This window comes from Ursus maritimus, unplaced genomic scaffold, assembly GCF_017311325.1.
Source record: "Ursus maritimus isolate PB19 unplaced genomic scaffold, ASM1731132v1 scaffold_4, whole genome shotgun sequence".
NCBI classification, from domain to species: domain Eukaryota; kingdom Metazoa; phylum Chordata; class Mammalia; order Carnivora; family Ursidae; genus Ursus; species Ursus maritimus.
The window spans coordinates 17163469-17176073 of NW_024426552.1; the positions used below are offsets into that span (position 1 = coordinate 17163469).

Sequence of the window (12605 nt, forward strand, 5' to 3'; positions counted from 1 at the left end):
AGTTACTTCATTTTTTTTTTTTTTTTTACTATCAGAATTCTTGAGAGTTGAAGGGCATTAATAGTAATTTTCTTGCAAGTTAATATTGCTGTGAGGATCCAATGAGATCATGCATATTAAAATATTTCATCAAGTTCAACCCTCTTCACAAATATGACCATAACCTTAATTCACCCCCTCTCAATGTTCTTCATCTCAGTAAATGGCAACTCAGTCCTTCTATTGCTCAAGGACCAGGAGAATAAGAGAATCGTATTTTACGGAGGCACGAAGAGATCAAGGCACCAGTCCTCCTACTGACCGTTGCCTTGTGTAGCTCAGTCTGAAGCCCCCGCAATGCTGACAACCCCAGCCGAGTCTCATGAATCTGAGACAGACACTCAGGAATAAGCATTAAAAAAAAAAAAAAAAAAAAAAAAAAAAAAAAAAAAAGCTCTCCTACCTGATTCCCTTACCCTACATTCATTTGCTTTACACCCTGGTATGTGTCATTTAAACTCCAAATATAACCAGAACATTTTCACATAACTGTTAGAAAGTATGACTGGCAGAAGTAAGGGGGGATGTCAGGAAAGGAGTAAACTAGGGGAAGGGGGCCATGGCTTTGAGTCTAACACTGCCACTAGCTCTGGAGAGCAATAGTTCAAATACTTTAATAAACCTCTGCTTTAGATGTTTTCTATGTAAGACAAGATATTCTTTCCAACATCCCTCCTAGCTTTGTTTGAAGCCAATAGGTTTGCATATGATCTCTTGGTATTAGATATTTAAAAAAAAAAAAGTCCTGTAACAAATTCTGTAAAAATATGAGTTACGTTGAATGGATAAGCAATATCGTCAGCATTGTATCTTCTCTCTCCCAGTGTGGTGGGGAACTCTGACACCTGTATGGCAGCCAGTCTCTGTCCAGCAGATGCCCAATGGACAGCGGGCTTCCCTGGGGCAGAGCCTCCCCTCTGATTCAGAGGGAATGGCTCGGCAGGGAAATACACTTGGATTTTCAGAGTATGAATCAGTTGCCCTATCCCTCTAAACCGGAATAAGAATTCAGCAGTAGACAATTAAATTTCACACACATCAAACTTCACAGACAATTTATCTATTTATATTCAAAGAACTAAGAAAGCAAGACATGTGGTGGCCTTATTCTAAAACCACTTACAGAGGCAGAGAGTTTCACAAATGACTCCTTACTGGTATAGTAGTCCCTTGGCACTTAATTAGCATTTCTGTCCTAGCCTTTTTCAAAAGCTATGGCTGCTAGAAATATTGATGCTTTTGCCCATTTTCCTGAACAGATGATGGCTCATTAGAGACCTCCTTTATCTGTCACCCATCATATAGCCTCGCTCAATCTATCATAACGTTCACGGACACCAAGTAGCCGAGGAAATTTGCTATGGCATTAAAGAATCATTTTTTTTTTCTTTTGATGATACTGGTAAGCTATGGTTATCCACTTACAGAATTTTATATTTCATTTGTGTTCTGCTCAAGAAATCCAGTGTTCTAGTAGAAATAGAAGCAGAGCTTCTACTCTGTCTCTAGTTCAACAGTTAAATCCATGGTTCCCCAACTACTCTGCACATTTGGAACGACTTTCAAAGTCCTGCTGCCTCTGCCCGGTCCTGACAGATGGCCTGGGGTCTGGGGATTTAAATTTTTAAAAGATCTCCACATGATTTTAATATGCAAATGAGTTTGAGACACATCAATTTAAGGTTTTCTATAAGATTGAGGGCAGATTTTTGTTTGTGTTTACATATATCATCCCATTTTGGGCCAGAGCGATAGGATTTGATAAGGGTGTAAAATGTTTTCGGAAATCTTTAACTAAAGTTGGTGTACATTTTTAAAACAAAGGCAGGTGGCTAACATCTTCCTAATTTTGAACATCGTAATAAAATCATAGTTCAATTGCGATTTTATTTTGTTACAAGGAAACTAATTTTTGAAGCCAATTTTAAAATAATCTCTTAACTACATTAAAACTTTGTGTCAAGATAAGGTAAGACTTTTAGAGAACTTTAATTTGGTTATCCATTTATTAAGTGTTTACTTATTTTTCCTTCTCTCTCTCCCTCTTCTCTCTCCTCTGTGGACTTTTCTGCTTCCAGTAAGGGTTACACTGACGTGGTGAGGATCCCCGAAGGGGCAACCCACATAAAAGTCCGACAGTTCAAAGCCAAAGACCAGACTCGATTCACTGCCTACTTAGCCCTGAAGAGGAAAAACGGCGAATACCTCATCAATGGGAAGTACATGATCTCCACCTCAGAAACCATCATCGACGTCAACGGAACCGTCATGAACTACAGCGGATGGAGCCAAAGGGACGACTTCTTGCACGGGATGGGCTACTCAGCCACGAAGGAAATTCTCATAGTGCAGATTCTTGCAACCGATCCCACGAAAGCATTAGATGTCCGTTACAGTTTTTTTGTTCCCAAGAAGTCCACCCAAAAAGTCAACTCTGTCACCAGCCACAGCAGCAATAAAGTGGGCTCACCCGCTCCACAGCTGCAGTGGGTGACGGGCCCGTGGCTCGCCTGTTCTAGAACCTGTGACACGGGCTGGCACACCAGGACGGTGCAGTGCCAGGACGCAAACCGCAAGTTAGCGAAGGGATGTCTTCTCTCTCAGAGGCCTTCCGCATTTAAGCAATGTTTGCTCAAGAAGTGTTAGCCTGTCGTTATGATCTTCTGCAGAGACAACTGGATGTTTCATCACGGATCAGTCCACGCAATGGTGGTGATCAGTCGTGGTGAACCAAAGGTCTACCTAAAGCACGGAAAGTCACGCTTCGATGGCGTTGTCAACAGGAGTCTAATTATGGGCAGAATCTGCTCTCGGTGACCAAATGAAAATGTGCACTGTTTCGTGTGACAGTGGTGACCTTGGAATATAGAAACACTTGGGAGCTATTGATCATCCCCTGGGCTACAAGAATGAAAAAACACTGATGAATGTAGAATCAGGGGACATTTGAAGATGGCAGAACAACAGTCTCCCCCTTGTCACCTACCTCTTCTGGAATGTCTTCAAAGGCATCAGAATCATTATCATCCACAATATACAGTAGCTTATTTTTACTGTTTGTAAATACATTCTCCCTTGGTCTGTCACTTTATATCACTTGGTTCTATTAAAAAATATGTGTGTATACACACACACACACACACACACACACATACGTATATATTTCTATAAAAAATGTTTGACCAAAGTAGGTCTGCAGCTATTTCAACTCCTTCTAGTTTCCAGAAAGAGCTGTGGATGTTTTACTGGAAATTAAGAACTGCTGCTGTTTTAATAAGATTTCACATATTTTCAGACTACAGGAGATCAAATTTTAGTCAAAAACCATTTTGACAGCAAGCATCTTCTGAGAAATTCTTAAAAGAAAAAGGATCTCAGTGTATCTCGTCATTTAAATGCATACACGGGTCCATTTCCTTAAACTTTTGACTGCCTGCATTTTTTCAGGCAGCCAGCTAAACTGATGCATAATTAGGATGTAGAAATAATGTTTGCGTGTGTGTCTGTTATGAGTATTCAAAGTCTAAAAACTAGTTTCCTCGTGTTAGAATTTAAAAGGAAAAAAAAAAAAACACCGTATTTCACCATAGTCTCGATTTATATTTTCACACCACTTTCCCCAATCAGAAGCTTTTATCTGATACCTTATTATTGTGTAATATTCATACAAAGCACACTGCAGAGAGTTTTCTGTTCACATCCGACACCTTCAACACTGGTATACCTCTTACCAGCAAGCCTTTAAAATGCGTTTGTTTTTGCTTGGCTGTTTGTTCAAGGGTTCTGTAAGACCTGCAATGTTTTGTACTTCTTGTTGACTTAGTTTGATAGGAGTATTAAAGATCACTTTGTAGTTAGCCACATCTAGAAATGGTTATCATTTATGTGGCTTGTGCAAAAAAAATAGTGGTTAATATTAATAAGACTGTTTCCACACCATACAGGCAATAATTCCTTGCATTTTTTTTTAAATCCAAGCATACTGATACTGTACGTAAGATTTTTTCCAATTGGAAAGCATTTGGTTGTACCCGTAAGTGTCTGAGTGATGAAATGTGATGATTTTTGAGAAGTTTGTTGATTCTATTTCCGTAGTCTGTCTATAGGTAGGTTGTTAAGTTTGGATGTTAGATATGGAAAAGTTTTACAATCATATGCATAAAAATCTTTTCTTAAACAGTAAACTGCACCCCTCCAGCCCATAGCTCAGAAAATCCAAGGTGTTCAATCTCATTGGGATTTCTTTATCTTTATGAAATATTACAAAGCCTATTGTTTGTTATAAAATTTTATAATAATCATACCAAATGTGCCTACTATTAAAAATTTGCATATCAAGATGTTAGGGGACCTTTGTTTGAGTTCCCTAAGCTCACAAGAGTTTATTTTTATTAGAAGATATTTTTAATAGAAAAGTATTATGTAACTGCTCCAGCTATGTCACCTTCATTTCAGTGGGCGAGGAGAACGGATGTCTCACTGTTTTAAATATTTTCTTAGGAAAGTATTTCGTAAAACAAATAATTGTTTTACAAAACTGATAATCATCCTTTGGCTTTTCATAGACTGTCTTTGCTTTAGACATGGTCATTTATTCTTAATAAATTATTAATTAGAGAAATGAGGCCCATCTAGAACTTTTGGCCTCCATACATTTGATGGAGGTCACCAGATATCAGGGAGAGGGAGCAAAGCTATTCATATCAGTCAGAAACAAAATTTTAAATCCCACCGACCATTTGATTATTCAGAGAGAATTAATAGTGAGGCCGACATTACTTTTTCCCAATTTTTGAAATAATTTTAATCAATTAACTCAATTCTGACAATGTTTATTTTTATCTTTTGTGGTCATATTCACAGCAACATTAAGAAATAATTGAAGGGCAAATATGCTTGTCTCCTACTCCGCTTCTCTATACCGTATTCGTAGAGGTTTTTTTAGCATGATTTATCATTTATTTTTCCCCCAAATGATGAAGTCTTATACTTTTCAGTGAAACAATCCTAGAGAGCTTAAAAGGAATAAACCACTATTCCATGCTTTTAAGGAGTTTTCTTTAGTTTTTTCATACGAGTATCAAACAGATTGACTGAGGAATGTATGTCTATCTAAACTCCTGAGAAAAACGGTATAGACTGGAAACTGAAATTCAGAGAAATGGAGTGTTCGGTAGAAATAAGGGATGATCAAGAGAAAGTCCTCCATAACGAAATCTAATTCAGTCCAGTTGGATGTCGGACTCTGCATTCCACCTTTCCAGACTTGCATCGTGAATAAAGAGTCTGAGATCCATGAAGCCGAGGTTCCTCCCTTGAAAGAAAAAAAAAAAAAAGTTTGTCTGAAAATGCTCAGGTTAGTAAGAATCTAATCCCACAAAGCTACACACTCCAGATTAAGTTTCGCCGAATAAAGGAAACCCAGAAGAAAACAACATGTCTTTCTTCTGGAACAGAAAAAGCCAAATTAAGCCCTGCCTTGTTCAAAGGTTTAAGGGCGATGTTTTAATCTATTCAGTCAATTCAACTTCCTTTGCCTTCCTGTGGAAACAGTTTTATCCCATTAAACTAAGAATGAAGGGATTAATCACGAACAAAAATAAAGTTGCAGCACTGAAAAAAAAAGTAATTTATTGTTTTTGCGACTGGTATGTGAATTTGTGTGATGAAAGTATTTATTCTTATTTAACAAAAATATGTGCAAATTCTATATTTAAAATGTTTTGCTGTTGTCCTACTTTTAATTTATGCTTCATGTTTGTGTCATAAAGTACACTTTGTGAGTTTACATAATCTACAGCACTGGTTGCTTTTGTATTTTTTTACAGAAGGCTTTCTGCGTGAAACAGGCGTATGTGCATATATTCCTCACGTATCCTTATTCTGATATTATAGTTTTCCTTTCTAAGGAAGTTTTAAATTTACTCTTTCTTGACTAGTAGTGTTCATTACTTGTAGTTACATTAATAGGTCTTTTGGGTTTCGTTAATACTAATTTTTCCAAGTCACAGGTAAGAAAAACACTTAAGCAACTAAGGTCTAAGTTCTAACTCAACGTAGAGATAGACTGGCAGCTTCCCATAGAAGCTAAGACACAGTTGAGAATCAGGTCAGTTCATTTCACTGATAAACTTGGACAAGGAGCTGTTGGTGTATTGTATGATATTTGTATATACACAACCTCCGAGAGACATTGATGAGAATAAAACCAAACATTGTCCTTTGCTGCTTTAAAAACACTCCTTAAAAGTTAATATCATTTAGTCTCTAGCATTGGTAGGATTCGATAGTGAGAGTAAACAAATTGAATTTAAGTGATTCAAATATTAGTAGTCATGGATGTTTCTAAAGTAGGGGGTCTCCATTGATAGAATGTGACTTTATACTACTACTAATGAATCTCATGGAGTAAATAGGACTTGGGACAGGCAGGGACACCTTTGATCACACCAGCTTGCCTCTGACTGGGATTTCAGTCTGGTCGCAGCAATAAGGCAAAACACCTTTGGATATACAACTGACCAGATCAATCTCTGGCTCTGACGTTTCCCCCATTGACTCCTTCCTTAGTAACAAGGTCATTGTAATGGTTTAGGTGAGCACAGCAACCAGATTCAATGAAGTGCAGGACTCGTGTATGACTTAGAGTTCACTTTTTTTTGAGAAATAAGATTGAATTTAATAATGGCCAAATTTTGCTAATAGTTTATGGCTGAGGTTTGGTGAATATTACTAATCTATTTATCATTAAACTTGAGGCGATAAAAATCCCTTGTATTTTTTAATATTTCAAAGTTAATAATAATGATGAGCACAGAAATGATCATCTGGAGCTATCATAGAACCAAGGTCAGGGTCAAGGTGATCTAACACTTTAAACACACAAACAAGGAACTCGTATATTTTCTCTATCATTTTTCTCATTTGCCAACAAACTGTAGTTTTAGACTGTCAAACAGGCAGATCAATTTAGCTAATTAGTCCACTGAAAAAACAATCTTCCTAATAGTCTCCCTGCCAGCATGAACCAGAGAAATAATTCTCAAGTTATATGATCTCGCAACATATCAGTCTATAACGCATAATCATCTTCTAGTCTGTTAACATATGGGAACATTTTGAAATAAGAGCCCATTGCATTAGTGAGACAAAAATGGAAATATACATGAAGTTCAGATCACGAAAGTATTCGATCTGCCAAATGTCTTTCTGGTGCAGATTTTGTGGGAAAAAAAAATAAAAGAATATGTTGTTAGATGTTGTCTGTTTTCAAAGAGACTAAGACTGAAATGTACATATTAGTTAACCCAGTTAATTGCACCTTCCTTAGTAGCACTTTAGCAATAAGTTGGCTACCTGTGGTTCTTATCCTGGAGCTCCACCAACTGGTCCACGTGGACCACCAGAGGTCAAATGAAAAACCAAACGGCCCATCATCTTAAGGCATGGCCACATCAGAGTGATCCAAAGTCTAACACTGTGAGGAAAACTGTGATTTGTAAAAAAAGCAGCATTCTTTTTTTATTTTATTTTAGCACATCCGATGAACAATTGTTATTTTTATCAAGGTGCTAATATCTTCAGCAATCGAGTGCCAAGTGTGGCATTTCTGAGTTACTATTTGATTCTACATGATTTTTCAATTTGCAAACGAGAGCTCTTAAGTTTTTGGTCAAGGCAGGGCACGACTTGATACTCAGTTTTCGGGAAATTGCATCTAATGGTCAGTCTGATCAGTAGGGTTCAGTGACATAAGCTAGAGGTACATCAAGGACGTTTAGAGTAACATCAAAACTGGAAGAGTGTCAGGCTAGAGGAATAGACTTTCAGAGGATCATGGTTCATCACTTCCTAAGCCATGGGTATTCCTTTCAAACCTGCCTTTCAAAAGAACTTGTTTGTTTCCTATACACAAACTTGTGTGTGTGTTTAGCCTGACTTACTTAGCTCTGCAATATATTATGTCCATGGTAAACACGTGGCTACTACTTCTTGGTCTTTTCTTCAACAATCCACAGCATATTAGAAGCACTTCAACCCAGACTGAGTATAGAACAGGAGAAAAGAATAGGAGATCATGTTGTGTGTGACTTTGTGAGACTAGACTTTTGCTTAAGAAAAATGCATTGTCTCTGGATGGTGTTTTTGTGTTACATGTTCAGGCATGACATAAACGTGGGAGTTGACAAATACTGCTTACATTTTAGTATGATGTATGAGTAGAAATCATACACATGCTTTGTTAATAGACCGCGGGTAGCTAAACAGATCGCAGAAATGTATTTAATGTGTTGTAAGCAGTGGCACAAATATTTGATTCCTATATTAGAGTCTGTGAGGAAAGACAGGTGATCAACCTAAGTGGGTACAACTGACATTTTTAAATCTTGAAACATGCTTTCAAGGTAGAGTAAAACATTGAAGATTGACATGTTGTCGTATATAAGCAGTAAAATGTAAGCTGCTTACTATCCTCAATTTTTCGGAAGTGATGGTATTTTTCCGTAAATGTAATGCAGTTGAAAAACCAAAAATCTTGGAAAACTAAGACGGGTTTTGTTTAAAATGTCTCTTCAGCTCTGGCAAATTTTGAACCTGAATCAACTATTGAAAGCATTACTGTGTCTTGTAGCCTGCATTCCACGACAGCTCTGTTATTCAGGTAAACCACTTGAACTGAGTCGTTTGGGACCTATACTGTAATATTTTTCATTGAGGAACAATATCCTATTTTGTAAAGCATTTCCCTATGTGTGACTTTAAACTGTAAAATTAAACATTGGCTTTGTGGTTTCAGTGGGCATAATAAATGTTAATTGTAAACTAGGTTAAAGTATGTACTGCATATAATATGTTTTAGAGTTGGAAACTATTGTCCATTTATTTTTAATTTTCTCATAACAGTAGGACCAAGCCTGGTCTTAAGGAAGCCTTAGGCTCTCTGTAATTTCCACTGTTCTTCCATCTGGCATAGACAATTCATACTTCCTCTACGTAGGTTATAGGACTTCGGACTTACTGTTTTAAGTTCTTCTTACCAGACTATCATGCCCTACGTCTGTCTAGTGTTGAAATTCTAGTGTTAAATTAGGAACGGCAAGCACCATAATCTACCTGCTTCGTTTTTACTTGTTTTTAAGATAAACTTATGCCACATAGAAAATGAAAGAGTCAAGACTAATGCCTGCGTGGAAATTCAAAAAGAATTATCATTCGTTCACTAGCAAAAGCCTATTCATTTGTTAACAAATTTATGGCAATAAAGTTCCTAAGGACATTGATTCCTTCTAAACCTGAAATCATTACTGTTTAGTATACATTGCAAACACTGAATTTCTCCCTCATATCAAATAATATTTCAGAATTAATGTGCTTTAAATTCCCTTCTTAGTAGGATATATAGATTTTAAAGAAGTAATTTGAAACACCTAAACTTTTAAAATAAGGTATAGAAATTTAATCATCATCATAGTACTGCTAGGATCGGTTGACCATGTCTTTGGGTCACACCCTGTGCTAAACATCTCACAAACTTTCCCCCATATGTTTCTCCCCATGACCCGTATGAGGTTGGTCTGAAGATCCTGATATTGCAGATGACGATTGCATTGTCGTAACTGTTAATGGTGACCTAGCTGTTCCCAAGTGTCAGGCACTGCGATAAGCACATTAGATATTTATTATCAGTTTTCGGCTTCTTGAAGCACTGAGAGTCTTCAAACCACATGGAATGTGAGTCTGAGGGAGCGACCATGCAGTGAATGGAGGACTGTGTGAGATTGGAGAAATGTGGGGAAGTGTTTCGATGGCCCAATGTGTGGTGGGCCCCCTGAGTAAATGTAAGAGCAGTCCTGAAATTCCAATAAAAACAGCAAGGAAACTATGGAGAATCAGACAAGCAGTGAGAACAGAGGCAAGTGCTCAGAGTGTACAAAGGACTGTTGTTTAAGGAGAGAGGAGAGAGAATTCGATTTAGAAAACTAGCAAATTGCTGAGAAGAATTAAAAAAAAATCGGTATTTAACCTTGCAAACTCCTTCACAGCTCATAATGAGCTGGTTCAGACAAGGTCAGAGGCATAAAAAATGGCCCTGAGGGGAGCTTTGAGATTAAAAGTCGAGTGAACAAAATGGTTAGAAATGGCACTACAGACACTGGAAAGGTCCAAATCATCTATAATTCCTAGACTCCGTGGGAATCTTTCTTGATGTCTTATTGTTTTAGTTGTTCTATTAAACTAATGTTTTCCCACAGAAGAAATGATCACCTGTCTAAATGCAGACACAAGCAAAGGGGTGTAGCTTCTCTTTCTCTGTTCCCCCACCATGTCCATCTCACAGGTGAAAAGAATCAGATCTCAGGAAGACCAACTACTGGGCTGTTTCCGGAGATGGAGAAAGATACGAAGCAGCCCCAGGACCTCATCCAACATGAATTCATAAACTTTGCTGTAATATTGATCTCTCTTTTCACTTCTAGATGCCCGCAGCACCTTGTCTCCCTATTTCAGCCTTCGTCAGGGTTTGCCTTGAATTGGAGTTACAGACCTTCTGTTGTAGTTTTTCATTTTTGAAAGCATCTCAGTCTTGGGGAGCAGGAAAGTGTATTTCTTAATCACTTGGAAGTAGACTTATTCCAAGAACAGTGGCTGAACTAGTTTTAGGTTAAACAAATTCTTCATCTACGAAAGTGTGGGGGACTGTTAACCCACTCACGTTTTAGATAAGAGGCATTGGAAGAATGTACCTAGATGTTTCTTTACTCATGAGCCTCCTTACTATCTCTTTGCCTCCTCAAAGGTGTTTGTTTTCTTTCGCTCCTTCGATCTTCGTTGTATTGTTTTAGGCAATTTCAAGATAAGAGCTCAGACTTTAGAGCTGGGTAGGACTGGGCAGAAGATAAGACACGAGAAGCTACACAGGTGGAACCTGGAGGAGGTGTCTGGAGCCGTGACCACTATGGGCGTGCCAGATGGGATATTAGTGTGCAGGGACAAGCAACAAAGGTCCCTTCCTTCCAGAGCATGCTAAGAACAGCTCCTTCTTAGCCGCTCCACTGCTATCCCCCAGTCCAAGCCACCAACCTTTTCTACCCTGAACAACAGCAAATGCCTCCTAACGGTGCCCCCTGCTCCCTACGGCGCAGCCAGACTGATACAGAAATGGTGAGTCAGATCGGTTAGCTTCTTTGCTAAAAATTCTCCAACACCTTCCTATCATACCCGAAGTCAAAAACAGTCACTTTTCCATGGCCTTCAAAGTCTCCTGCCTTCTACCTGACTTCCCCTCCTAGTTCCTCACCCTGGTGCACCGCTCCAGCTGCCAACCCTCACCGTACCAAGCATGAACCCCATCCAGAACCTTTTGCCCAGAACATTCTGCCCCAGATAGACACTTGTTTCTTCCTTCCCTTCAAGTCTCTGCTTAAATGTTATCTCTCGGAGAGGCCATCCCTGACTACCCTAAATCAAATAGAACCATTCCACCTTCGTTTTTCCTTATGGCCTTTATCAACACTTGAAATTGCCTTATGTAATCATTGTGTATGTCTGGTGTTATTATGCATACATTTGTATGTGTATATACTTTGAGGCCACTTTTTTGTTCTTTTCACTGCCATATCACCAGCTTCGAGGAAGATGCTTGGCATATAATAAGTACTCAATAAGTCTTTGTTGAATGGATGAATGAAGAATGGATGAATGAATGGATGGCAATCCAGGCAAATAATCATGATCACGAGGGTGCAGGAAAGTGTCAGTGGAGCCTAAGTAAGGGGGCAAAATATGGTAATGGAAATATTTTAAATAGGTCACACTGACGTTATAGACAAAAGGCAAGCCAATTTTGACCAGGGAAGCAGAGAAGCCAAGGTAGATGGGCAGGTGGTAAGAACTCAGCTTCTTGATTCCAAGACAGATCCTAAATTCCTGAGATGATAGGTTGTAGAGGGAAGACTACTAAAGATATCCCAATTCCCATACCTTGTTTATTCAATCAAACACTAATGCAGGTACGGATGTGAAAGTATTTTGCAGACACAATTAATGTTACCCACCCACAAACCTCAAAATCAGGCGATTATTCTGGATTCACTGGGGGGCCTGCTGTAATTACATAAATTCTTAAAAGTAGAAGAGAAAAACAAAAGGGAAGTCAGACAAATTCCAAGGATGCGAAAGATTCCCTGTGCCATTGCTGGCTTTGAAGATGGAGAAAGGTGTCAATCAATCAAGGAAATGCAGAGTCTAGAAGCTGAGAACAGCCCCAGCTGACAGCCAGGGAGGATACAGGGACCTCAATTCTACAGCTGCGGGGCGTGGGATTTGAGCAACAACATAAAGGAGCTTGCAATCAGATTCATCCCCAGAGCCCCCAGAAAGGGGTATATCCCTGCGATACATTAATTCCAACCTGGTGATACCCAGAGCAGAGCCTCACTGGAGCCATGCTGAGCCTGGACATCTATAAAACTGGGAAATAATAAAGTGGTGTTGTTTTAAGCTGCTAAATGTGTGGTAATTTTTATGGTACCTACAGAAAATGAAAACGCAGGTGAAAACAAGGA

The 12605-nt window shown here is 38.6% G+C and overlaps 1 protein-coding gene across 1 annotated transcript in view; it reads left to right on the top strand.

Moving 5' to 3' along the window:
- The window catches only part of ADAMTS5 (ADAM metallopeptidase with thrombospondin type 1 motif 5), a 46420-nt gene extending 37100 nt beyond the window's left edge, over positions 1–9320 (top strand). The window contains exon 8 of the mRNA XM_008701935.2: positions 2118–9320. Within this exon, the coding sequence (XP_008700157.2) occupies positions 2118–2685 (568 nt within the window). The 3' untranslated portion in view covers positions 2686–9320. The remainder of the gene's footprint in view (positions 1–2117) is intronic.
- Positions 9321–12605: the final 3285 nt, after the last annotated feature.